Here is a 25,409-nt window from a genome sequence, read left to right as displayed (position 1 = left end):
TGGGGTTTCCCCACTATAGACCTATTCGCCACAAGTGAAAACAGACAATGCCCAGAATTTGCATACAGGTTCACCCAGCCAGACTCCATGAGGAACGCTGTATGGATGTTCTGGTCAGGGATGCTTGCCTACGCTTTTCCATCAACCCCTCTGATGAGGAAGGTGGTCAACAAGATACATAGGGAATCGATGACGCTCATCCTAGTTCCTCCTATGTGGGCGAGACAACCGTGGTTCCCGCACCTGCGCAAACTGGCGGTGTGCGAACCCATCAGACTCATGTGCTAGTACAACCTACTCTGCCAGCACAGGACAAACAGTGCATCCTCAACACAACTCGAACTTGGCAGCATGGCTCCTGAAGTCTTAGTTTGGCCATCTCAATTTACCGCAGAGATGTATGGACATCTTAAAAGAATCAAGAAAACCTAACACAAGGCACTGTTAATTTGATGAGTGGAAAAGATTCGTTATTTGGTGCCAGAATAAACAAGTCAACCTAGTTGATTGCACTCCTTCCAATATTGTCACCTACATACTCCACCTGCTGGACACAGGGTTGGTATTTAATTCACTCAAGTTACACCTGGCAGTGCTGTCTGCCTACACCACCTCCCATAATAAGGTGTCATGGTGGAAAGTGCCAGTTGTTAAAGCCTTTATGGAAGGGGTAAAGAGACTCCACCCTCCAATTTCTAACCCACCTCCAGGATGGGACCTTAATGTGGTGCTTGCTAAACTCATGGGTGTGATGCTGGAAATGCATCGGAGGGACAGGGCCTCCGTATCCTTTACTGCTTTTTATTGTGTTCTGTCGTGTTTTACGTGCAGGATTTCATGTGAGACTCCTGACAGAGCAGCTCTCTTTTGGTTTCGGTGAATAGACCTGTGGGATACCCTTATGGCACCCATGGGTAGGGGTACAACCCTGTGCCCCTAGTGTATGTTTTTGGGCACCTGTGTGTGACCCACAGAGCAGGGTACGGGCTGGTGGCAGCTCTGTGCTGAAATGATTGGTGCCCTGAGCGTCCTCCATTTTGGGATGCTCAGGCCCTGTCATTGGAATTGGTAGATTCCTGCTGGAGACAAAATGGCCCCCATGGCCTCTTGCCGTCCATCACCTGTTACCTTGATCTTCCCGAAGTCCCGGGAAGCCCTGCCTCTGTCCCTTCCCCCTGACTGGCTGTTGGGTGGAAGTTCCATATATGGTAGTGTGGGGAAGCGCCGACCAGACTGGCTGTAGCCTTCTCAACGACCATATGTTGTGGGTACGTCTGTGGGTGGGACCTGGGTGAATGGAGTGTGTGACGAATATGCTTTCTATGTTGTGGCTGTCTAGTATCTGGTGTTTGACACAATGGTTGAGACAGCCCTGCCCGAAACCGTTATGAATGCAGCTTGGAGTGTTGAATGGCTCGGTACTTGTCCCAATGCACACAACTTGTTGTGAGTGTCTGGAGAGAAGTGAATGGCCTGAATACCTTGTGTGCCTGATTGGCTGGCTGGCTGCCTGCATGAATGCCCGTAGTCCTGATTGGATGCTTGAGTGTGACCCAGCGGAATGAATGGGAGATCAACAGTATATCTGGGGACCTCTCAATGCTTGTAATCGTGTCGGAAGCTGAAGTCCACTACGAGTAACTGAAGCTTAACCATGAGCTCGGCTGGACGAGAAGAATTGCTGTTGCTCTCCTTCGCAATCTGAAAGCTGCTGTACCTTAAGAACTGACCCAGAGAGGACCTGGTAAGACGCCCTCTTCCCGAGCTAAGAGGGACCATCGTGCACCACCGATCTTTCCCTAAGCTCCCTGCTAGACAGACCTTCGTCAGGCTGCCGACCCATTACGGGGATTGCTGTGGAACTCCAAGGAGAAGCGCCCGGACTGTTGTCCACCACTGTTGCCGACAGCCGTCGCCGACTGGAGCCGCCGTGCTCCTGTTGCCTAAGAACTTCATGGATACAAGGACGCTCTCATCCGCATCGTGGCCACTGTATACTGCCGGAGAAGACCTGACCGTCGACGCGCCGAGGAGCATCCACCGGTGGGTTTCCCGCTACCCAAAGACCACGGAGACGCTGACTACTTGCTGGGCCACAGTTCTCCAACTCTTTGCGGTCCAGAACTATTGACATCGAGGTGTCCCGCACGCCTCTTCCTTGCAGGAAGTTTACGCTTCCCCGTCAACTAGCACCGCTAGGAACGACGCAGCCACTTCACCGTCGTGGCTCGACATGTTCTCCATCGGACGTTCGACCCGTGACTCCTGCCTTAAAGGGAGGGCACTCAAGAAGGGTTGTCGATTTCCCTGACGAGTAACGCTACAACGACAGGTACTTTGGGGTTGCAGAACTATTGGAATGTCTAGTGGGAACAATATATTGTCTGGGCTTTTCTTTCTTCTACAGGTTGCGCTGGTTGAGGGGGGGGGGATCTCCACACAGAGCTGCGTTTAATGGTAGTTACCAGTATTCTGCCTATTGCTCAACCATCTTGCTTTCCTTCCTCTCTCTACTGCTGGTTTCCTCTTTATTTTGATCTGTGTCTCATTCTGACTGTGCACTTTAATGATATCTAATAATGTTAGTGGTACCACTTTACAATTGTACATATTTACCATTGTTGATTTCCGAAGTACAAAGTGAGTTATCGTGATCGTGTATATGACTTTGAATATTAATTATATAAAGACTGTTTTAAACCAATAGTGTGTGGACATTCCTTCGTGGGTGCTTGGGGACTACACTGTACTTAAGAACCAGCTTGCATCACCTCTTGAGAAGCTAGGCCTTGATTGCTCGACCACGTACCTATAATAGAGAATCTTGCCAGGGGTCTCTGTGTCTCTTCTCTACCATATAGAGAGCGGAAGTACAGACCCCCCCCACTCCGGTCTTTACAATGGGCCCCCCCCCCTTTGATCCCATGCATAAAGCTAGTCTCAAACACCTGACCTGTAAAACTGCCTTCTTCGTAGCCATTACATCCATAAGAAGGGTCAGTGAAATCCAAGCTCTATCAGTGCAGGATCCTTTCTTTACTATACATAAGGATAAACTGGTTTTACGAACCCACCCTAGGTTCTCACCTAAGTTTATTTCCAAATTCCATGTTTACCAGTCCATTGAGCTACCAGCTTTTTTCCAAGAACCCAAAAACTCTGCTGAGGTGAAACTACACACACTAGATGTGAGAAGAGCGGTCCTCTACTACGAAGACAAGACCAGACCGCTAAGAAAAACAGGTCAACGGTTTGTCTCTGTAGCTACAGGCAGAGAAGGAGATTGTGTCTCTGAAGGTGCCATCTCTAAATGGATAGTCAAATGTATCTAGCTGTTCTACTCCCTTTCAGAAAACACTGCTTTTTACGCCAAGGGCCCACTCCACAAGAGGTACTGGGGCCACTCTGGCTTTCATTGCAAATGTACCCCTTGAAGCCATTTGTAAAGCAGCTCCATGGAGCTCTATTCACACTTTTACTCAGCACTACTGTATTGACACTCATTCCAAGACAGATACTCAAGAGGGACAAGCGGTTCTAAGAAATTTGTTCGCTCATGACCGTTCTCACATCCCACCTCCTCCTTCTTCTAACACTGCTCGCTAATCTATGCACAGCCTGTGATCTAAGCAGATTCCACAAGCCTCAGAAGGGATACATTACTCACCGTAATCGTATTTCTGATGCTTGTATCTGCTTAGATTCACATGCGCCCGCCCTGCCTCCCCTCTGAGAGAAGGCGAATGGATGCTTGTAGTCTTACCTTTCTATCTGCTTGGATACTCTGTACTCGCGCTACTCCTCATGCTACCTTATGTCAGAAACAATACAATCTGAGGGTCCTATACGCGTGAAGGATCATGGGTACAGTGGACGTCACACTAGGGATAGTATTACTGGCATGCCCTAGTTCGACGCCCCTTTTCGAGTTTGGAAAAACAAACTAATACTCTGCAGCTTCCACTAGATGTCGGCCTGTGCACAGCATGTGAATCTAAGCAGATACAGGCATAAGAAATATGATTACAGTGAGTAATGTATCCCATATAGTGTGTATATGTATGTGTGTATATGTATTTATTTTATTAGTTTTGTGATAGTATCACTTGCTTGTAGTCAGTTTTATAGTGTTTGCATGGCCATAAATAAACATAGCATTCTTATAACTATCGAAGTGTAATCCTGTATTACTTACCTCGTGGGCTCATTGTGGACCCTTTACGAGGCACACCCTTTCCTTCGAATTGGCCTTGACTGCTCTCCATGCTTCCTTGATTTGTTTGGCTAAATCTCCCAGAGTTCTCTGTTAATTAAGTAGGTTGGCCTTCTATACATCAGCCCACCAGGCCAAAGTATAGAAATCCAATCTAACAGGACACCTTAGTAGCGCCAAGGGTCGGAGGGAAGCTGAAAGTTCAAATTCGTTTGCTAGATCAGGTGTCTGCAACATGCAGCTCTTCAGATGTATTGCACTTGGTCTCTCACGATTTCATATGTTGACTAGGGCTGATTTGTAGTCCAGAACATTTGGAGATGCAGAAGTTGGAAATCTCTGTGCTACAGGTGCAGTTAAGGTTCTGCAGTTTCACAGTCCACTTTTGGAGATTGGAATTGATTTATGATAGTCAATTACATTTTCTTCCTGATAATATAACGGTTTAATATTGTTGAATTGCATAATGTTACTCTGCTGTGACACGAATTTTACAGCTTCACAATGTTTTTCTTTTCAGCTACCAAAACACAAGTCAGTAGTTGTGACTCTTAACAATGATTCTGATAGTGAATCTGATTTGGAGCAGTCAAACACAAATATAAGTGTCTTTGGTGGGCTGGAGTTTATGATAAAAGAAGCAAGGAGAACCGCAGAGGTAACCTCACCACTATTTGGCTGCTTATTTTGGAAAGCTAAAATTAATTTGCATTTTAATAATAGCTTCATTGTGTTTTAGCAATCTAAGAGATTACAGCCAAGCAATTTCCCACTAATCTAATTCTCAAACCCACTGCTCCCTCCTCTTTGCCTACTGTTCACAAGCATAGCAGCTAATGTTTCAGATTGTTTTTTCCTGTAAATTTGTCGTTCAGGTGTTAGCTGAAATACAGAATGCATGTATGCATTGTTTTTGGATGCAGCTTAAAAACCTTTTAACTTCTTGCCAAAGGTCCAAAGCCAAAAATGTTCTTAAGCAGTTGGATACACGGAGGATACACATCTTGTACCCCCAATACTTTTGTACTGTACGAAGATTAATAAAGCAGTGTATGTGAAAGTGTTAGTCGTAAAGGAATTCATACTTATTATTGTACAATATTCATAGCATCCTAGTTAGAACGTGTAATCTAGTTAAGGATCTGAGTGCTTAGTACATGGTTGTGTGGCCCATACGTGTTCCACTCTGAAGTTCTTCAGGACCTGTTCCTATCTATTGTAAGACATTTCTGAAAAAACAATTAACTTCTACAGATAGCTGTTGGTTGTTAAGGAAAGCAACAAAAAAAATTGGTAAACCGAAAAAATAAATGAATATTCCCAAACTTACAAAACATTTCTCCATCTTGGTGTAAAATGAATATAAATTCAAATCACACGGTTGTTGTAATTATTGAAGAGAAGGGATGCGAAAAATGCAACATAAAATGAAAGAAATTGAAGAAAATTATAACAAAGGTTACTGAAGGGAAAAAAGTCATGCAAAAAACAATTGCTTATGCCCATTAACTTTACAGTACTAAAACCTAGTGTTTACAAAGTTTCATTGCACATTCTAATTGAGCTATTAAAAGGATCAGTGGTGCCTACGTCCTATGGTATGAGGAGACTAACGTGATAAACAAGGGAGATATATTTCATATCTGTAAATGGCTCGTACCTGACAAAGATTTGGCTGCACCTTAATAATGACTCCTTCTTTAAACCACATCTATTGCAATTGTTTCTGTAGTTTGGGATATTCCTGTCGTATTTGTATTTCAGAGCTGGTAGCTATCCGTATTATTAATTCTTAAGCCAACATATTTTATTCTTTCTCAGTGTATGTCAATCATAGGTACCTGTATGTGATGGAAATTATATCTTTTGGAAAAATGGAAAGTGCTCTTTTGCTTGTGAGCCGATTAAGGCAAGGGAAAAAACGTAAACTACTTGCCTGTTTATATATCCAGTTTCAAATAGCACTTACATAAGTGTTGTATGTGAGCAAAGAGATCTGCTGTGCTTGAATGCACTGGTCTTCAAATAATTTTTAAATTGAAGACAGTTTTATTCTGCGCTTTTGCCATAAATGCATCAAAACATTTTTAAAAAACACATTTTATACACCATTTAAGCGCAATGACATCTGTTCACATTTCATCAATAAAATCAAATTGAATCTATTCTATCACCTTAACTATGCACAAAATAGAAATTGATACAAAAAAATGCAATCTTAAATCATTGGCATTCTTGCACAAATGCAATGCAGAGCTGATGGTCCTAACATCTTTGTATTTGAATAGAGTAGATAGCAGGATCTCGAACCTTTTGTAGCCCTCTCATATATAGTGCACATGCATATCTGGGTTTGTCACATCAATATAATTTTCATAGCCAACCATTTGCTTAGAAATTAAATGGACGTCCAGTACTCAAGGTTAAACAATCCTGTTATATCTGGTACAAGGTTGATCCTAGGCATGCCTCCTTTACGTTTAGAGTTGAGGTTCATACTTTTTGGGTAATCCCAAAATGGTTCCAGGTTCAACCTCAATAGTTCTGTGTGGATGAATTTGAACCATGGAAGTGATCTTTATCCGTTCTGGGGGAGAAATCTGATAAGGGCTACTCAGTAGTCATTTAAACCCAGGTTTGTCTATATTCTCACCAAGTATAATAATGGTTTGGTGTGCAAAGTCTCTGCTATTGGATGCAAACTACACTCCCAGCAAAGACTGGCTAGTGGTACTCCTCAGGATTGGATGAGATTTCTCAATCCTTCTCGGATATGCTACTCGCAAATACCTTCAAGTAGCCCCATAGTTCTCCCCTGTAGAGAACTGCTGGCAGAGCTTTGGACTTAACACAGGTGAAATTGTTACTCTACCTTGAGCATTAAACAGCGACTCATTTCCCCACAATATTTGCCAATGGTTGCTGTTGCTTTTACCTGCTGACTAGACCAAAAGATTCTCTGAGAATCTAATCCCCAGATGGTCATATGTAATCCAGGCAGTCCAACCCAAAGACAAAATGTTTTTATTAGGAGGGAGAATTCTCAAAAAATGTGCTAATTCCCTTCTACCTTAGAGACCCCCAGTGCTTTTGCTGGACTTCAGGACTTTTAATTTCTAACCTTAAGAGAGGGACCCCTTTCTCTCACACTCGTGTATTTTTATTGTGATTTAGACTGTTTCCTTTAACTTTGGAGTCTGACGCACTCCGTAGGCATCATCTTTACATTGTGACACACAGCACCTTCAGTGCAGTGGCACAGGGGTCTTAGATTTCCCAAAGGTTTATATACCTTCTCTTTGTGAAACTGCTGTTTCCAAGAGCAGTGAAGTGTAATTGACTTTATATTTTGTAACTTTCTAGACCCAGCACACACTATCTTACCATATTGTGGTGGAGGGGTTACTTAGTATCCCTTTGTCTAGTTTCTCATTTAACATTTTTGTTAGCCTTTTTACAATGAATGGCTGGTGGCAGTGGTTTACGTTTTACTACCATTGTGTTTATCGCAGGCTGTGTTCGCAGCCTCAGTGAAACACCCATGGGTGCCCATTTTGTCAAAATGGCCCTGGTTGTCTGTCTTCACCATTTCTTGTTGGAAAGGTCCTTCTTGAGATTTACTCTGCGTGCCAAACCAGGTTTGGTCCCTTTGTTCCTTTTGTCTTTGGTGTGATTCATGAGTGAAGCCCACCTCTGGCTCCAGTATGTCTGGTAGGGGCAGGAAGTGAGGCAAGTGCCCGAAACTCCCTGTGCTTAATGTCCTTGGTTGCAGTAATCCACCCAAAGGTGATTGGCTGGCTGGCTGGCTGGCTGGCATGCACAGCCACCCTGCTGTGTGATTGATAGCTAGGCTGGAATGAATGGGAGAAACCTGCATAAAAGTCTAGGTTTTTTGGCTTGGAAAGCAGAGTCGACCACTGGACAAAGGAATCCGAAGAACTGGGAAGAGACGCCTGCTGCAACTACTGGACTGTTGGTTTGCCCGGTGAAACTCTGCTGCTGTGCTGAAGCTCTGAATTCGCCTCGACTAGAGAAGCCCTGCAAGGACGGATTCTTCCTCTGAGTTGGTGGGACCAATCAACTCCAAAGTAAGCCTGTCTGGACATCCTTTCGGATCTGCCTGTATTTCCACTGCTGCTGCTTTAACCAATGTGCCAGATTGTGTGCGTTGCTTTTAAGTCAGACCCGAGCGCTAGGAAGATCCTCCGGACTTCCCTGATTCAGGACTGACCAAGCCTGATAGACCTCAACAGAGTGCTGGAACCCAGAAGCAAGGAAACAGCAGTGTCGCTATTTGCTATCGGGCGTGCAGAGATGAAAAACAGAAGACCCGCTGAATTGAAGTTTGCTCATTGCCACCGCTGACCTTCCCATTGCAGAGCAGGAGTCCCCAGACGCCCTCCCTCTTGTCCACACGACTGTGGCTCAGGAACAATAGGATCTGCAGAGCTGTACTGAAACAGAAGCCAGCTGGAACAATTTATTCTAACCAGAGATTCTGTAAAGTTGAAGAGCTTACCTCTTGTTGTGTAGCCCTACTTGCTCTCAGTTGAGACCTGTCTTGGTTACCTTGCAGAGTTGCTAAAGCTTTGCCCCTCAGAAGCCTCCCAGCTTGTGGCCCTTCAAGTGTTCTATTTTCTACAAACATTTCTAAAAGTTTTGCAAGACTTTTGACCTACCTGCAAAGAAGATCTTCAGCTCCCCTTGACATTTTGCAATTAACATTCTCTCTCCTGGCTCCCTGAGAGACTCTTCTTACCTTTGACTCTGTGCTTTATCTTTTCCCCCAGGAAAGGGTTAATCTTATTTGACATTGGAAGGTTTTAAAAAGTACTTACCCGTTTGTGAATTATTTGTTAACCTTTGTTTTATCATTCTTCTATCTTTTACACCAAACTCAGTATTGCTCTAAATGTACCAGTGATAAATCGATGTCCAGTGTCTTAGCTATTTAAGTCACATGACGGTGTAGGAAGTGTCTGTGTGCCATCCTCAATGTTAATACATCTGATTTAGAGAAATTGAGTATTTTGAAGTGTATCATATGTTATGTATGTATTGCTCCCTTCTGAAGGTTTATACAACTTACTTTGAATGAAATTGTTTTATCAAGAAACCTTGAGCGCCAGTGTTTATTTGAATAACTATACTGTGAAACTGTCACAACATTACTGCTCACATTGACCTCTTGAGATGAGCCTGGCTGCTCAGCCACACTACCAGCCTGTGTAGTTCAGACTTGTACCAAAGGTTGGGTCCCTATTGCCAAAAGGTTATGGTTATTGTAGTGAACCCGAAGGGTACTGCATACAATCTTGCCTAACAAGGAGATAGATGCAGTATCAAGCGGAGACCAAGACCAAACAAGGAGTCTGTCCAGGTCAGGCTCTCAAACAAATACTGAAAGGCCAATACGGAACTTAGTAATTAACCTATGTAACAGGCAACTGACATATGCTGAAAGATCTTTTTCCAGTAGATGTTTTTGTTTGTGCCAACAGTGGGATAAAATTCGATAGATTTTCAGATTGATTTATATGAATACATTGGAAAACCTATGCTCCAGTAATGTCCACCAATAGACTGCGATATACAAACAACCAGAGGTACACACATCCCTAAGTAGAGTGACTACATCAGACATAGAACACATGCGCTTAAATGTATCTTTAGAAATTGAATCACAGAAAAGCCGTGAGGAACTGGGGGTTTATCCCAGTAATCTTAAAATGCAGGAATTTAAAGCTAGATCGAAATTAAATCCTTGTTTACCCACGAAGCGTGTTAATGAAACTTTAAATAACACAGTTGTTGAATAAATACACTGATGTTAGGCAAGATTGTATGTAGTAACCCTGTGGGAGACTACACCAGCCTTGTCGCTTGGCAATAGGGAACCCAACCTTTGGTATAGGTCTGTACTACAGAGGTTGGTAGAGTGACTGAGCAGCCAGACTTATCTCAAGAAGGGTCAATGTGAGTTGTACAGGTGCAACATAGAGTCACAGTGACAAGTATTCAAATAAGACGTATACTCAAGGTTTCTTATTAAAATAAATATTTGTCAGTTTTAAAATAAGCCTTCTTTAGAAAGGGCAATATGCAACAATAAAATACACTCCTTCGCTTTCAGTTAAGTAGGTACCCTTTTGGGATGTCACATACACACACTTCCTAGACCCTGAGGTGACTTCAATAGCTAGGACACTGTGGACATTAATATATCACTTTAAAACGTAAAATTCAATACTGAGGTTGTGGAAGGAAACAAAGGTTAACAAGTTTCTCTAAACAGGTAAGTACTTTTCAATCCGCCAATGAAGTATAGGTTAACCCTTTCCCAGCAATACAAGTAACTTAAGTATGACTTTTAAGGGACAGATACTGACTAAGTCGGAGGGTGAGAAGAGTCTGCAGGGAGCCAGGACAGCCAATGTCAATTGAACAAAGTCTAGGGCTAGCTGAGGCATTTCTTGTAGATGGCACAAAAGTCTTGCACATTGTTGAATAGAGAGTTTGTAGAAAAGAATCGCTGTAGGGCGACTAGCTGGGAGGCTGGCGAAGAGCAAAGAAGCAAGCAACTCTACAAAAGGCAGCTAATGCAAGTCTCCAGAGAGCAAGCAAGCTAAAAACAAGAGGTAAGTACCCCTAGTTAGTACCTTATGTCTGAAGAAAAGGATCCAGCTGCCTTCTGTTCTGATCGCAGTCCTGCAGTTCCTGTGTTCCTGGGCCTCATTCGTGGGGACAAGAGGGAGGACGTCTGCAGTACTTGTGAACTGCAGTTCGAAGGTCGGCTGCCTCAATGGGTTTACGCCAGATCAGTGGCACTTCGCGGTTTCAGCTACCGGCCAATAGCACCAGTTCTTGGACACCTTGTGGGCTCCCCTGGCTTCTGGGGTCCAGCACTCGGTTGAGGTGGCTCAGGCTTGTGTCACCCTGTTTCGGGAGGGACCTCCAGGTTCTTCCTGGTAATCTGGTACGGCTTAAAGATGATGCACTCGTTCCTGGTGTTCCTGTCCCCTGGCACTCGGTTCCAGCAGCAGCGAAGAAGTACAGCCCGCAGGGAGGTGGTTTTCCTTCAAGTTCGTCTTGGGGGTCAGTTGGTCCCACCAACCCAAAGAAAGAAGTCGTCCGTTCCAGGTTTTTCAAGTCGATACGAAAATTGGCGCTAAAGCACTGCAGCAAGGCTTCACCGGGCAAACAAAGGGTCCAGGAAGGTGCATCAAGCTTCTCTTCCAGTTTCTTCTTCGGTTCCTTCATCAAGTGGTCGACTGTGCCTTCTCTTCAATAGACCTCACCTTTTTATGCAGGTTCCTCCCATTCATTCGCAGCCTAGCTGTCACTCACACAGCAGGGTGGGTGACCTCCAAGGACAGGCAGCCAATCACCTTTTGTGTCCATTCCATAACCACTGAGGCTAAGCACAGGAAGTTTCGGGAACCTCCATAGCTTCCTGTCCTGCCAGACATGCTGGAGCCAGAGACGGGTTTCGGCACTGAAGCCCGCCAAAGACAAAACAAGGGGACCAAACCTGGTTTGGCACACAGAGTAAAACACAAGAAATTGCTCACAAGCAAGAAATGGCAGAAAAAGACCAGGGCCGTTTTGACAAAATGGGTACCATGGGGAAAAACTGTAGCTGGGGATTCAGTCCGCGGTCAGAACGCACAATGGTAGGAAAATGAAACCACTGCTACCAGCCATTAATTTTAGTGAGGGTAACATAGAAATGTTAGATGAGAAAGTAGGAAAAGAGTAACCCCAGTATTTCCATATACAACGGTTTGTGCTGGATCTACATATGAAAAACTGGTAAGTAAAGTCAATGTCACTTTACTACTCTTGGGAACAGTAGTTTACCCAAGAGAAGGTGTTTAAACCTTAAGAGAAATCCAAAGGACTTCTCTGACACTGCACTGATGGTGCGCTGTGTCACAATGCAAAAGTGATGCCTATCCTATACAGTCCAAATCAGATAAAAATACTTGAGTGAGAAAAAGGCCTCGCTCACTCCAGGATAAACATTTAAACTACTAAAGTCCAGCAAAAGAGCTGGGGATCTCTAAGGTAGAAGGGACTTGGCACAGAAATGAGAATTCTCCTTAACTGATAGACTAGTTTACAACAGAACCGAACTAGGAGAAACCTAAGCAATGAAGAGATCGTAGCCTTAGACTTAATCTGAAGCAAATTCTGTAGTGAATAAGGAGGCTGAAAAGGGGGTCAAGGTGGTTGTCCTGAACAGAGATGACTATGTACATATGGGAATTTTACATTTATCAACAGCTGGATGCTTTAGGAAATTAACTAATGCTACGTTAGTAATGAGAGAAATGCTTGCCTTAACAACGAAATAGCACAAGAAAGGAGTACTGACAGATGATGAAAAACTATTTCTTAACAGAACTGATTATGCCAACATTTCTTCTGAAAATTCATAAGCCTTTTGAAGTCCTACCCAATCTGTGCCCAATAGTGAGTGGAATTGTTTAGGCCACGGAGGGACTTTCAACAGATATAAACTCTGATTAGACATCAAGTAGAGATCTTACCCTCATATATTAGGGACTTTACTCATGTCCTACACATTTTAGCAAACCTCAATTGGCAACCAGAATTCTTATTCGCAGCATAAGATGTTAAATCGCTATATACTTCTATGGATCATGAACTGACAATTTAGTCAATAGACTAAACATATACAGAATCTTCAGCTTCCAATAGACAACACGTGGAAATGATAGAGGAATTTCTGAGATCTACCCTGAGCAACAACAATTTCCTTTTTAATGAGGACTTTACTCCTATGTCTGTCCCGTTTCTTTCATACTGCATGGGCGTCCCTCGCAAGGAACAGGAGACAAAACCTTTTTCACCAGAAAAAGCATTCTTCCTGCTTTAAATTTAGAGGCGGGCGGGGGTGCGGCCTTGGGTGCATGCGCTCCCCTGATTCAGCCCACTGGTGCCGCTCCTCAGTCACCTTTTCTGCATCGATAGGGACGGGCCTATTTTCACCAGCGCTACTGGGTTTGGCTTCGGCCTTGTAATACCACATGCTCTTCCCCAGATACTTTATTTTGTCTTGTCAATCGGGTACTCGTTCCTCTGGCGCCACGCTCCTCCGAGCACATGTCAATTTCAGCGGGCTTCAGCAGGTTTCCAGCCTGCGAAGGGCTCTTCCCTACGCCCGACCCACCCCAGCCCCCTCACTCACCTCCACGCTCATTGCCTCCGCTGCCTTGGCACAGACGGCTGGGAGGGTTGTACCGCATGAGACACTTAAACCGCATGAGACACTTACACCGCCCGCTACTAAGAATAGGTTAGCTTGGTGGAGGGAGTTCTTCGAGAATTAGTCTCCCAAGGATTTGCTGAACTTCGTCAGACACAAGTCAAGGCCCAAGGTAGGGCAGATTTTTTCCATCACACCCCGCAAGGACAACTCTTTCCCAAGGAAACGCTTGGGTGGGAGGAACCTTTCAGGTTCTCGCACTAGTACTGAGGCTATTTCATCTACTGGCCGCCAGGCCAACGGGAGTCGGTAGATCCTTCTGGGGACAGTGCTGAGGCACCGCAAGGTTCTTTTACCGGGTGTACACCCGAGGTGCTACGCCCTAGTACCGGCCAAATGTCCGGGGTGCTTGCATGCAGCTCTACCAGTGATATTGACGAAGGTAACTCGCCCATCAGGCCCCGTCCTGAGGTGCAGGGTAAGTCTTGTGCTATACCGCCAAGAGTCTTGGAGGAGGCAGAGGCCCTGTGAGCCAAGCACCGTGACTTTGGCACACAGCTCGACAAGATTGACTCCTTGCCAGACAAAATGGCAGCTCATCCAATATCGTCCCTTGGAGCGGAGCAGGTGGGAGAACAAGTCACTAGGTGGTACTGGTGTCAACCAGAACCAGGCATGTGGCCTACTGTTTCTCCATCAGCATCGTAGGGCAGGTTCACCCCGCAACCGTCCAGAGTATTCACCGGCCCCAGCAGCCGGCCGCTACCTCGTCAAAATCACCTGCCCTCCCCACTGGCCTGTGAGGACTGGTTTTTTGAAAAGTTCCTCACTCTCAGATCTCCTCAGATCGGGGCCATCCTTCGGGATGTAATCAGGGGACATGCTCCCGTCCGGCCCCTCTGACTGCGCCTATAGTCATTCCTCCTATGGCTCTAGCGCCACAGGCCCCTGTGCAGTCCCTGCTACCCCCGCCTGCTCCTTCGATTCCGGCTCCCCTGCCTCCCACAGTTCAGGCGGTTCCACACCAGCCTCCGCCTCCGGTCACCACACTGCAGCCCTTGGCGCCCAGCACTCCTCCACCCACTCCGTACCAACTGGACACCCTGTTGTATACTGACGAGGAAGAGAACCCAGACATGCTTTTGTCAGACAAGGCCTTCCATGAACTGCTCGCAGTTTGGGCAGATTACTTGGGGCTTCCTCAACACGAGGTCGAACAACCGGAGGAGAAGGTCCTGGCCGAGGTTCTCACTCTACATCCCGTGGCCAGAACGGGGATCCCGATGCAGAAGGACGTTGTCGCGTTTCATAAAGGGATGGCTTAAGCCTCTCAGCCCAGCTTGCCAATCGGTGCCTCAACGTCAAGTATAGGCAAATGGAGGGGGGGGGGGGATCTACTCTTGCTGTCGGTACACCCTCAACCGGACTCTTCGGTGAACGCTGCAGCGTCACTCTACTCAAAGGCTCAGTTGTGCTCTGCCACCTCGTCCTCTGCGCTTTTAGGCAAGGAGGAGATGATCTTGAAGGTTTACGGAAAGAAGCCTTATTCCAACACCTCGCTGCACCTTCGGCAATCCAGCACAGATGCCATGCTGGCTGCCTTTAACCAGAGACTTTGGTGGGAAATAGCCGACTTCCTTCCAGAACCTCCGGTCCAGAGCCAGGCACGTTTCAAGGCGTGGCTGGCGGAAGGCTAAATTGGTGGTTCAGGACTTCAGAGTCCACCGTGGCCCACATTGACACCTCTGGCCAGGCCATATATATCGCCATGGACATGAGGACTGTCTGGCTTTAGGCTACGAAATTCAACCCAGACGTCCAGGAACACATATTGGACCTTCCATTCGAGGGTGGCGACCTCTTTGACTCCACCACTAATGAGGACCTAGATGAAAAGAAAAACAGATCCCGAGCTGCTAAGTCTTTATTTATTCTTGCGAAGGCCACGCCCAAGGCGTACACCGAGTTGCATCAACGCTCCGATAAGGTTCCGGGGCTTCCAAGAACAGAGGTCTAAACAGCCTGACTGTTCTCAGTCAGCACGGGGGCAACAACAAAAGAGCAAGGGCTTCTTTCAGTCCCCCTCTGCAACAGCCTCCGAGGGAAAGAAGGCATGACGCGCCCCTTCGGGTCCACGTGTCTCCGGTGGGTGGGCAGGCTTGCCTTACACTCACAATTTTGGCGTCAGGAGTTCGCAGACCCCTGGATCCTATCTGTTGTGTCCACTGGGTACTGTCTACCGATTCCTCCCTCTATGCCCTCCTCCCTTCCACTCCCACAGATTGGGACAGCAACTCTGTTGGCTGAAATTCGAGAGCCAGGCATAGGAAGTCGCAGCCTCCCAGAGTCTTGGGCTTCTACTCCAGGATTTTTGCTATACAAATGAACCACCACCAGGCTGGCCTGAGGGGTGTTGGACCTCTCCACCCTTAACCTCTCCCTCCCTCTTCAAAAAATTCAAGATCGTTACGCCAGCACTCATAGCGGAGACACTGTGCAGGGGAGACTGGATGTCCTGCCTGGATCTAAAGGGTGCTTATCTACTTGTCCCTATTTGGCAGCCTCATCGCTCATTTCTACATTTCAGGTTCATGGGCTCTGAAAGCTTTCCTCCAAGCTTATGAATGCAGTGGTGTCCCTCCTCAGGGCCCAGGGCCACCATGTCTACCCATACCGGGACAACTGGCTCGTCAGTGCGAAATCTCCTGCGCCAGTTCATCACACTTCCTCCGCTCTTAGAATCATTTTCCACAAGCTGGGATTTTCGATCAACCTCAAGTCTCGGCTGCAGCCTACTCAGAGCCTGACGTTTCTGGACCTCATCTGGGACACAAGCGCCGAGTGTGTTCCCTTTGGAGGACAAGATCAAGGCCATCAAGGGGGCCGCAAGCCACTTGCTCAGCCGAGAGGTGACCTCGGCCTGGTGGTACCAGCATTTATTCGGCGTCATAGCAGCAGTTCTACTGGCCATACCCCATACGGAACTCGGGATATTACAGCTTGCAGCCTCATGGAATCAGGAGTTGAGCTCCCAATCAGTTTGTCAGCATTCCTCTTTCTCTCCACCCAGACCTCACATGGTGGTTGAGGGACTGCAACCCGAGGGGCAAGCCCTTCCGGCAGATGACCTCCTCAGGTCACCATCACCACAGATTCCTCCCCGACAGGCGCGGGGACCACCCTGGACAACCAGTGTCCTTGGAGTTTGGTCCCGCCAGGAGCAGGAGTCTCATATAAATTGACTGGAGTTAAGATATCTGGCTAGCTCTCAAAGCTTTCCTCCTGCTCATCGTCCTCATCCAAACGGACCACTCCACCAGCATGTACTATGTCCACAAGCAGGGTGGCACCAGGTCACCTCCGCTGTGCAGCCTATCAGGCAGCATGTGGGAATGGGCCCTGGAGAATAAAATCTACCTGATTGCCATCCACTTCCCAGGAAAGTCCACTTGGAAGTGGACAGGCTCAGCAGACTGGGAGCGGACAATAACGAATGGCAATTGAACAATCAGGTCCTGCTGGGGATCTTCAGCAGATGGGGGCATCCTTGTGTGGATTTCTTAACCTCCTGGGCCAATGGAAGTGCCAGAAGTTTGCGTCCTGGCAGTGGCAAGAAACGATAATCATATCACCTATGCATCATTCTGATTGCTCTGTGGTTGCCGGCCAGGCCATGGTTCTCGGCGCTCCTCAGGAGTGGCGCCGGTGGGCGGAGTGGGCGTGACCGCGTGCTCCCAGGGCCGTGCCCTTGCGTGCCTCTAAATTTAAGGTCAAAGGTGTTTTTTTTCTGGTGAAAAAGGTTCCATCACCCGTCCCTGGCGAGGGACGCCCATGCAGTATGGCGGAAAGGGGACTATGGACTAGGAGTAAGTTAGTCACTATGGTGAGTAACCATTTACTTGCCGACTAAGGGGTCAGCGATGGGTGCCAAGTACGCTCCGCCACTAGCCAACCTATTTATGGCACAGTTCAAACAAACTCATGCATTAACTAATATGGAATTTACCGATTAGGTTAACTGGAAACGATTTATCATGATTTGGAACAGCGCTATACATTTCAAGGTTTTGTTTCTTAATCATAATGATTTTGGTATTGAACTGAATGGTCACAGTGATAAAGCATTGATTTTCTCGATCTGCACACATGAGAATGATAAAATTGAAAGTAAAAAATATAGGAAGCCAATGGAGGTTAACTCCACGTTTATTTGCCTCCAGTTGTCACTAGAGGTGTACCATTTTGAACATCCCAGTTGGTGAATTTTATCATGCACGTGGGAATTGCAGCACTGACCGTGATTTCTATCAAGAATGAGCTACTAACAATAGATTCTGTGAAAGGCTATTCAAGGGAGTGTATCCAAAGCTTGTACTATCAAAGGCATGACAAGACAAAGCATGTTAAACCCAACTGTGATAGAGAAAACTTAAACACCAACAAAGGGTGAGCCTCCTCACCAAATACTCAGAGTATTGCTTTATTCAGATTGGTAAACAAACATAATCATATCTTGCGGTTGGATGTGGATTTGACGGACTATAAAGATGACAAACCAACACTTATATACACGCGAGCACCAACCATTAGAAATGTGTTAAATCATCTTTTCTGAGACCTAAAGACAATACTGTAAGGAGTGGATGGGACTGAATGGGACCACTTATGGCTTTTTCAAATGTTGTAATTGTAGCATGCGCCTCCATGCACATCCAGATAGTCGAAAGTTCACATGTAATGATGGTTTGTTTACAAAAATCCGAGATTTTATACATTGTTGATCTAAATTTGTAGTCGGTTATCATTATTGTATGCCGCAAATTGTATGTATGGAGTATGATACTACAATAGCGTGTCCGTATACATGTACATATGTTCAGTCTTAATTGTCAGGATATGAGATTGTCATTAGACAATCATTTGCAAGAATCACAACAATTGGACAATAAGAATGAAATACGGTTTCTGATGTTTGTTAATCTGCTTACAATCACATGCTGTGCATATGGTCTGACAGCCAGTGGTCACCACAGAGTATTGCATCTTGTCTTTCGAGAAACGAAAGGGGACATCGACATGGGCGTACCTGTAACACTATCCCTATGTGACATGTAGTGTACCCAAGATCCCTCACGCGTCGAGGTCCCTCAGATTGTTTTTTTTCTGCCCAGCATAGTGGTTGCCTTGATGCGGAGCTCGTCAAAGACTTTGCTTATTGTCCCATCGACCTTTGGTCGAAATAATTATATAAAATATTCATATCACCTTATCCGTCCCTTATTTTGACGGGTGTTACAGTCCCCCGCAGAAGACCTTCAAGAAATCGACGGACGGTGATCCAGTCGGTGCTGCTGACCATGTGGCCGGGCCTTCCGCCGGTCTATACAGTAGGGAGGGTGGGGTCGGGGTGGACCTTTCTATACAAATTGAGAATGCCTTTCCCTTTCCTTCCTCTTTCCCTTTCAGTCTTCGTCACTCTACCCATACTCAGCTCTGCAGAGGACTCCATTTAGGTTTTGCCCTAATTGTAGGAGCACATTCCCTTGGAAAGATGGGCACAGACGGTGTAACAGGTGCCTGCCCTTGCGATCACAAGGAATGATGATGCACGGCTTGTAAGCTCCTCCATCTTAAGACATTAAAGGAGCGTAGAATCAAGCGGTTGGCGGCTCTCCCGCTGCTGCAGCCAGCGAATGCAACCAAGGCGAGAGTGACGATCATACCTCCGAACCGGAGGTTGTTGACCTTTCAACAGAACGCTCTTGTTCCGCCTCATCTGTCCCCGGCCCCGCTAGGCACGGCTTAGGCACTGCTATGGGGAAGTCACACCCCGCCGACTAAGACGAACATGTACACAGCACAAAGCACATAACCCCAAGTCAATCTTCAACCAGGTCGAAGAAGACTTCAGCTCCAACATCGGAAGCTCCGGCGGCACCCGCCGACCGTCCGTATCGGCAGCCCTCCCCGCAGCCGCAATTGCGCCTAGTGACCGGGCTATCGAAAACAAAGGGCACTACCCCCAATATATCACGTTCCGCCGAGATGCAGCGCTAGCAGGCGTCCGGCGACGATAGGGTTCCGGCTCCGCCCAAGAAGGCAGTCGCAGAAGACAAGGCCCCGGCACCGTGAAAAATGGCAACCGTTGAGGAAAAGGCCCGACACTGGCGAAGAGAACTCCCTCGCAATCGCAGGCTGAAGATAGGCGCCTCCCCACCACAGAGGACGTCACCGGCAGCTTAGCCAGTGTTAGGGAGAATTCTGTTAAGGCTAATTTCCCAAACCTAGTGAGTCCCCCAGCAGCTTTGCTGGATTTTTGGGGTTTATTTTTTCTCCTGCTAAGAGTGAAACTCTTTTTCTCCCCCTCTTAGATATGATTTGAGGTGTTACTTTGACTTTGTATGTGTTTTATGGGCTATGGGGTCCTTTACCCCATAGGGCTTCATGTGTTTTTGGTATGTGGGTTACACAGCACTCTCCCTGCAGTAACCCAATGGTGTCGTAGCGACCCCCCAAACAGACTCCATACCCTGGGACTGACTACTGTCTCCCAGGTCATGTAAAGTCACCATTGGCTTTACTAGTCTTAAATTGTGAACAGAACCAGTACAAACCATCATATTGTGGACGTACTGGTCGGGGCAATTCGATTGCCCCGGGGTCTGTTGTTCGAGGGGGCACATTCCAGTCCCCCCCCGACCGAGTTTTGGCTGGTGGCAGTGGATACTACTTTTTATATTTGACCGCGAATATATTCCTATGGGATTTTCCCATTGTTCGAGGCTACCACTTTTTAATATAGCCTCGAACATACCACCAGTTTTTTAAAATTAATATAAATTCACCGGTTGGTATTTTTTGCCGAAACTCGGTTCCAAAATGGCGTTTGTGTTCGCTTCTGTGATTCCAACCCAAATCGAGCCCTTTGTTCCACTTTTTGGCGGGCTTCTCCACAGAAGCCCCCAAAAGTGGTGCCACTCTGTCTGGGTACCACAGGAGGTGTGGGAAGGGGTTTAGGCACCCTGGACTGAGTTGCCTCGGCAACTCAAGTTGCACTCTGGTGAGATTGGCCCAGTGGTGAGCCGCCTGTGTCAGTGTCAGTGACAGCTAGGACTGATGAATGGGGGTTCTCCAGCATGGGGTCTGGCATGGATTCACATGCTCATGAATATTCCCGGTCAGGCTGGGAATCCTCAGTAAAGAAAAAAAAATCAGTATCAGTTTCGTTTCTGATCTGTCTTTCTTAGTAACCAATCACTGATCTCTGGGTCATACTGCCCCCAGCCAATGACTGCCCTCTCCCTAAGCCCCGCCTCTGGCAGCCATCCTCAGATTTATACTCCACGTTCAAGTGTTGGGAGTCCTCGTGCTTTTGCTCTCGAGTTTTTGCTGCGTTTTCGCACGTTTTCACGAGATGGGGTTTCTATTTTTTTTCGCTTAATTGAGCCTCAAGCTCCACCGTTTCTACTTCCGATAACGGGGACAAGTTTCGGAATTCTTTTACGCTTCTTGGAGGATTCCGGAAGATCTGCGGCCTACCTCAACGGACGTGGCCCAGGACAAGGGAAGCTCGACGCCCGGATCCAAGCTGTTCAGGTGCTGCCCTAGATGCGGATTACAAAATGTTTTCAAGGAGGACGAGCATTTGTGATGTCTCTACTGCCTTCATGAGGACAAGACGCACGTGAAGGACTGTGTGTGCTGCAAGAACCTTTGGGAACAGACCAAGCAAGATAGTTGTTCCCGCCGCCTTGCTGGAGAAGGGCACAGCAGGTGAGAAGGCGAAGAAAAAGTCTGAGCGGTCTTCTAAGTCCTGAGGGCGCCCCGGCGACAGATGCCCAACAGAAGGCCAAGCACCGCGAGTGTGCGGGCACCAGGAGCACCGAAAGGTCGGGCTCTTCGGCTGCCAGTTAGGGCGTGACTTCCCTGGCATGTTCAACCACGAGCCAGCGCTCCGGTTTGGGGAAGAGGAAGTCTGAGAACCCGGGTAAGCTGCTGGAGCGGCCCTGGTCGATCTCGAAGGGACCCGAGGGGCATAAAGGCGCTGAACCCCCCCCCCCCCCCCCAAGGCCAAGGCGAAGGCCCAGGACTCACCGAAGGTGGTGAGGGCTTTGATCCAGCCTGCAATGTCCTCTATCGAAGTGGTCGTTGCGGCCCTGGCAAAGTCGGCCGAGACTACGCTAGTCGAGATGGCCTCTGGGCCCAGAGTATCCCTGCCACCGCGGAGGGAATCATCTTTGCAGCCCATCTTTAAGACCTCCGTAAAGACCCCGGCGGAAAAAGAGGGGGGGGGGTGGCCATTACAGACTCGGAATCAGCCTCTGAGGAGGATCTGGTGGAAACCGTGAAGGGCCTCAACGAGAGGTTCGAGAAAGTTCGATCCCAGGGGAAGGAGCCTGCTGAGGAGATCGAAGATAGCGAGCATGGCGACGGCGACGAAGGCCCGGTGGAGCAACCGTCGCAGCCATTGCCAGAGCCTCGGGATAGCTCGGAGGCCATTTAGTTGGCAATCCAATCCTTATGTACTGAGATAAGGGCAAGGTTACCACGGAACACGACGGAGGATCCTGAGCCAGGACCGTCGGGAAGCCCCCCGAACAAGCGGAAGAGTCCATCCCACTCCGCCCTTTGTGCCCACAAGGCCTGTGGACCCCTCATCCCCCTGGCCTGACCCTCGGGACGACACGGGGACGGACAACGACAGTGGCGATGATACAATGGACCTTCCTTCGTCTCCCCCTCGGGCCTCACCGCCCGACGAAATTGGCTCCTTTCACTCCACGATAGCCAGGGCGTCCGAGTTCTTCCAACTCTGCCCGGAGGAACAGAAGAAGGAAGGCTTTCTTCATCACCGACGGGAGGCCAAGAGAAAGACGATCCTGGCAGTGCCGTTGCTCGACGACATCTGGGACGGCTGGCTGTCCTCAAGAACCCTTCTACGACGCCCGCTAAGAGGGACAGGTACAAGTAGTACCGGGTCCCCGACGACGCCCCCTTGTGCCTCAAGGCCCAGCCTACGCCGGACTCGGTCGTCTCGGCAGCAGCCAAGAAGAAGGCAGCAGGTGCGGCAGCATCAACTTCCACTTCCCCGCCGGACAGTGAGGGCAAGAAGTTGGACTCCATGGGACGACAGGTCATTTCGTCGACGACGATTAAGGCGGCCAATGCCTTAGCGATCGTAGCCCGTTACGACAGGGAGCTTTGGTTCAAGTTGGCTCCCCTGCTGGACTTACTGCTGGACGACAAGAGAGCAGAGGCCCTACAGATTCTTCAGGAAGGCGAGGTGGCGTCGGATCACGCCATAACTGTGGCAACGGACATTGCCGATACCGGATGTTGCCAGATGGGCAACGGGGTTTGCCTATGACGACGAGGGTGGCTCAAGGCGACGGACTTCCGCCAGGACGTTCAGACCAGAGTGTTGGATATGCCGTTCGACGGCAACAACCTTTTTGGGAAGACGGTGGATGAGTCGCTCCAGGACATCAAGACCGACTCAGACGGCCCGGGCCCTAGGGGTGCTTCAACGACGATGGCCCTTTCGGAGCTCCGGAGGCAGACAGGGTGCCTCCAAGGGATCCAGCGGTGGCTCTTCTACATACCACCAGGTGGCCCGCTCCTCGTCCAGGAGGCCTACAGAGGTCGCGGTAAGCAAAGAGGATCCTGCTGTCGTCAAGGCCAAGGCAGCAAGGCCTCCTCCAAGCAGGACTGAACCCGCCGTAGTGTCGGGGCCCCCGCCGAAGCACCCCGGTGGGAGGCCGGCTGACGATAGTTCGTCAGCGTGTGGGAGTCCATCTCCACCGACCTTTGGGTGCTGGACACCCTGGCCAGCGGGCACTCGCTGGAATTCCAAAACAAGTGTCCTCGCATTCCTACCGTGGCCAGGAAGGAGAATCCCGTCCCTCAACTGCTGTTGGAGGTAAGGGCGATGCTCAAGAAAGGTGCCATCGAGCTCGTCCCCAGGAGGCTCCGGGGCTCCGGAGTGTACTCGAGGTACTTCCTCGTCAGAAAGAAGACAGGCGGTTGGCGCCCCATCCTGGACTTGCGTTGGTTAAACAAGTACGTCAAGGCACAGAAATTCAGGGTGGTCACCCTCCAGCACGTGCTGGGACAGCTGGAGGAGGGCGACTTCCTATCGTCGTTGGACCTGAAGGATGCTTACTCGCACATCCTCATTCTAAAAGGGCAGAGTTTCTCAGGTTCGTGGTTCAGGGACGCCACTACCAATTCGGAGCCCTGCCGTTCGGATTAAAGTCGGCACCCAGGGTATTCACCAAGTGCCTGGCACCAGTAGCGGTGCGGCTGTGCCTGCAGGGGATCCACGTCTACCCCTGCCTGGACGACTGGCTAATCCATGCAAGGACAATAGAACTCGCCGTTTCACACAGCGAGGACTGTCCGGCTGCTCACAGAACTGGGATTCGCCATCAACTATCCCAAATCCCACCTGGTTCCGTCGCAAGTAGCACTGTTTCTGGGAGTGAAGCTCGATACAGTGGGGCAATTGGCCTCCCCGTTGGAGGAGAGGACGAAGGCCATTTTGGGAAAGGTGCAACGCCTGCTAGCCACAGACGTGGCCAGGGTGAGGTCCATCAAGTCCCTCCTTGGGATGATGTCCTCATGCATCTACCTTTCACCCCTTTGCAGACTTCGGATGGGTCCGCTGCAGGAGTTCCTCGACGCCCGCTGGTTTCAGGCGACGGGCTGCTTCGATGACAGGATCACTCTCGACGAGGAGTTCCGTCGGGCAATCCTATGGTGGTGTACCCGTGCGCATCTCACGGCAGGCACAGACTTTCAGACCCCAGCGTTTCAGGAGACGGTGACGACGGACGCCTCCCTGGAGGGTTGGGGGGCCCACACCGGAGATCTCCATGCAAGAGGCCTTTGGCTCCCGGAGGAGAGGTCTCTTCACATCAACATTCTGTAGCTTCGAGTAGTGTTCTGGGCGCTAAAGTCGTTCCTTCCGCCCCTCAAGGACAAAGTGGTGAGGATCTTCACCGACAACACCACCACGATGTTGTACATACGGAAGCAGGGAGGCACCAGATCCCCAGCCCTATCCAAGGAGGCCCAGGATCTGTGGCACTGGGCCGTCGCCCAGGGGATGTTTCTGGTTCCCTTCCACTTGGCAGGAATAAAAAACACCATTGCCGACTCACTCAGCAGGGAGCTGCGCTCGCGCCATGAGTGGGAACTGCGTCAGGACCAGGTGGATCGGCACTTTCGACGATGGGGCAAACCCTGCATCGGCCTTTACGCGACGGCGACGAATTCCAAGTGCCAGAGGTTCGCCAGCAGGTTCCCGCAGCCGAGGAGCATGGGCGATGCTTTCTCGTTCCCTTGGGACGGCCTGTTTCTATACGCGTTCCCTCCGTTGCCGTTGCTGCTCCGTCTCATCAACCAGCTCAAGAAGTCGAGGTGCATAATGATCCTCGTCGCACCGGCGTGGCCGAGGCAGATCTGGTTCCCGGACCTTCTGGACTTGTCAACGTCCCCACCAGTCAAGCTGCCGGCGGACGCGGATCTTCTCTCCAGAGGAGGAGGCGCCATTCTTCATCACGACCCAGAGTCGCTGAACTTGCAGGCCTGGCTCCTGCAGCACTAGAGTTTGGAGGGTCGATATCCCGGCTGACTGCAGAGAGGTTCTTGCAGAAGCCAGGGCGTCCTCAACTCTCAAGTGCTACGGACATAAGTGGAAGATGTTCTCTGTCTGGTGCCGTGCACAGAAGATTAACCCTCTGCAGATTACGGCCCCTCATGTACTGCCGTACCTACTGTCGCTGGCCAAAGCTGGACTGGCTCACGCCCTCAAAATACATATGGCTGCCATCTCCCGATATACCAGGACTACAGGACGGGCGTCCTTGTGGTCTCATCGCCTGGTGAAGGAATTTATGAAGGGTCTATTCCGATCGTTCCCGCCGGTGAAGTCTCCTGCCCCGGCGTGGGAGCTTAATGTGG

General features: G+C 48.7%; 1 protein-coding gene across 1 annotated transcript in view; it reads left to right on the top strand.

Annotated features, from left to right (window-relative positions):
* Positions 1–25,409, top strand: part of ZFC3H1 (zinc finger C3H1-type containing) — a 1,590,362-nt gene that overhangs the window by 324,488 nt on the left and 1,240,465 nt on the right. The window contains exon 10 of the mRNA XM_069628251.1: positions 4,734–4,871. Coding sequence (XP_069484352.1) covers positions 4,734–4,871 — 138 coding nt within the window. The remainder of the gene's footprint in view (positions 1–4,733; positions 4,872–25,409) is intronic.

Source organism: Ambystoma mexicanum, chromosome 12 (genome assembly GCF_040938575.1).
Source record: "Ambystoma mexicanum isolate Mex_15411 chromosome 12, UKY_AmexF1_1, whole genome shotgun sequence".
In the NCBI taxonomy this organism is placed as follows: domain Eukaryota; kingdom Metazoa; phylum Chordata; class Amphibia; order Caudata; family Ambystomatidae; genus Ambystoma; species Ambystoma mexicanum.
Note: the sequence above shows the minus strand (reverse complement) of the source record. Positions and strands in the feature narration are given on the sequence as shown.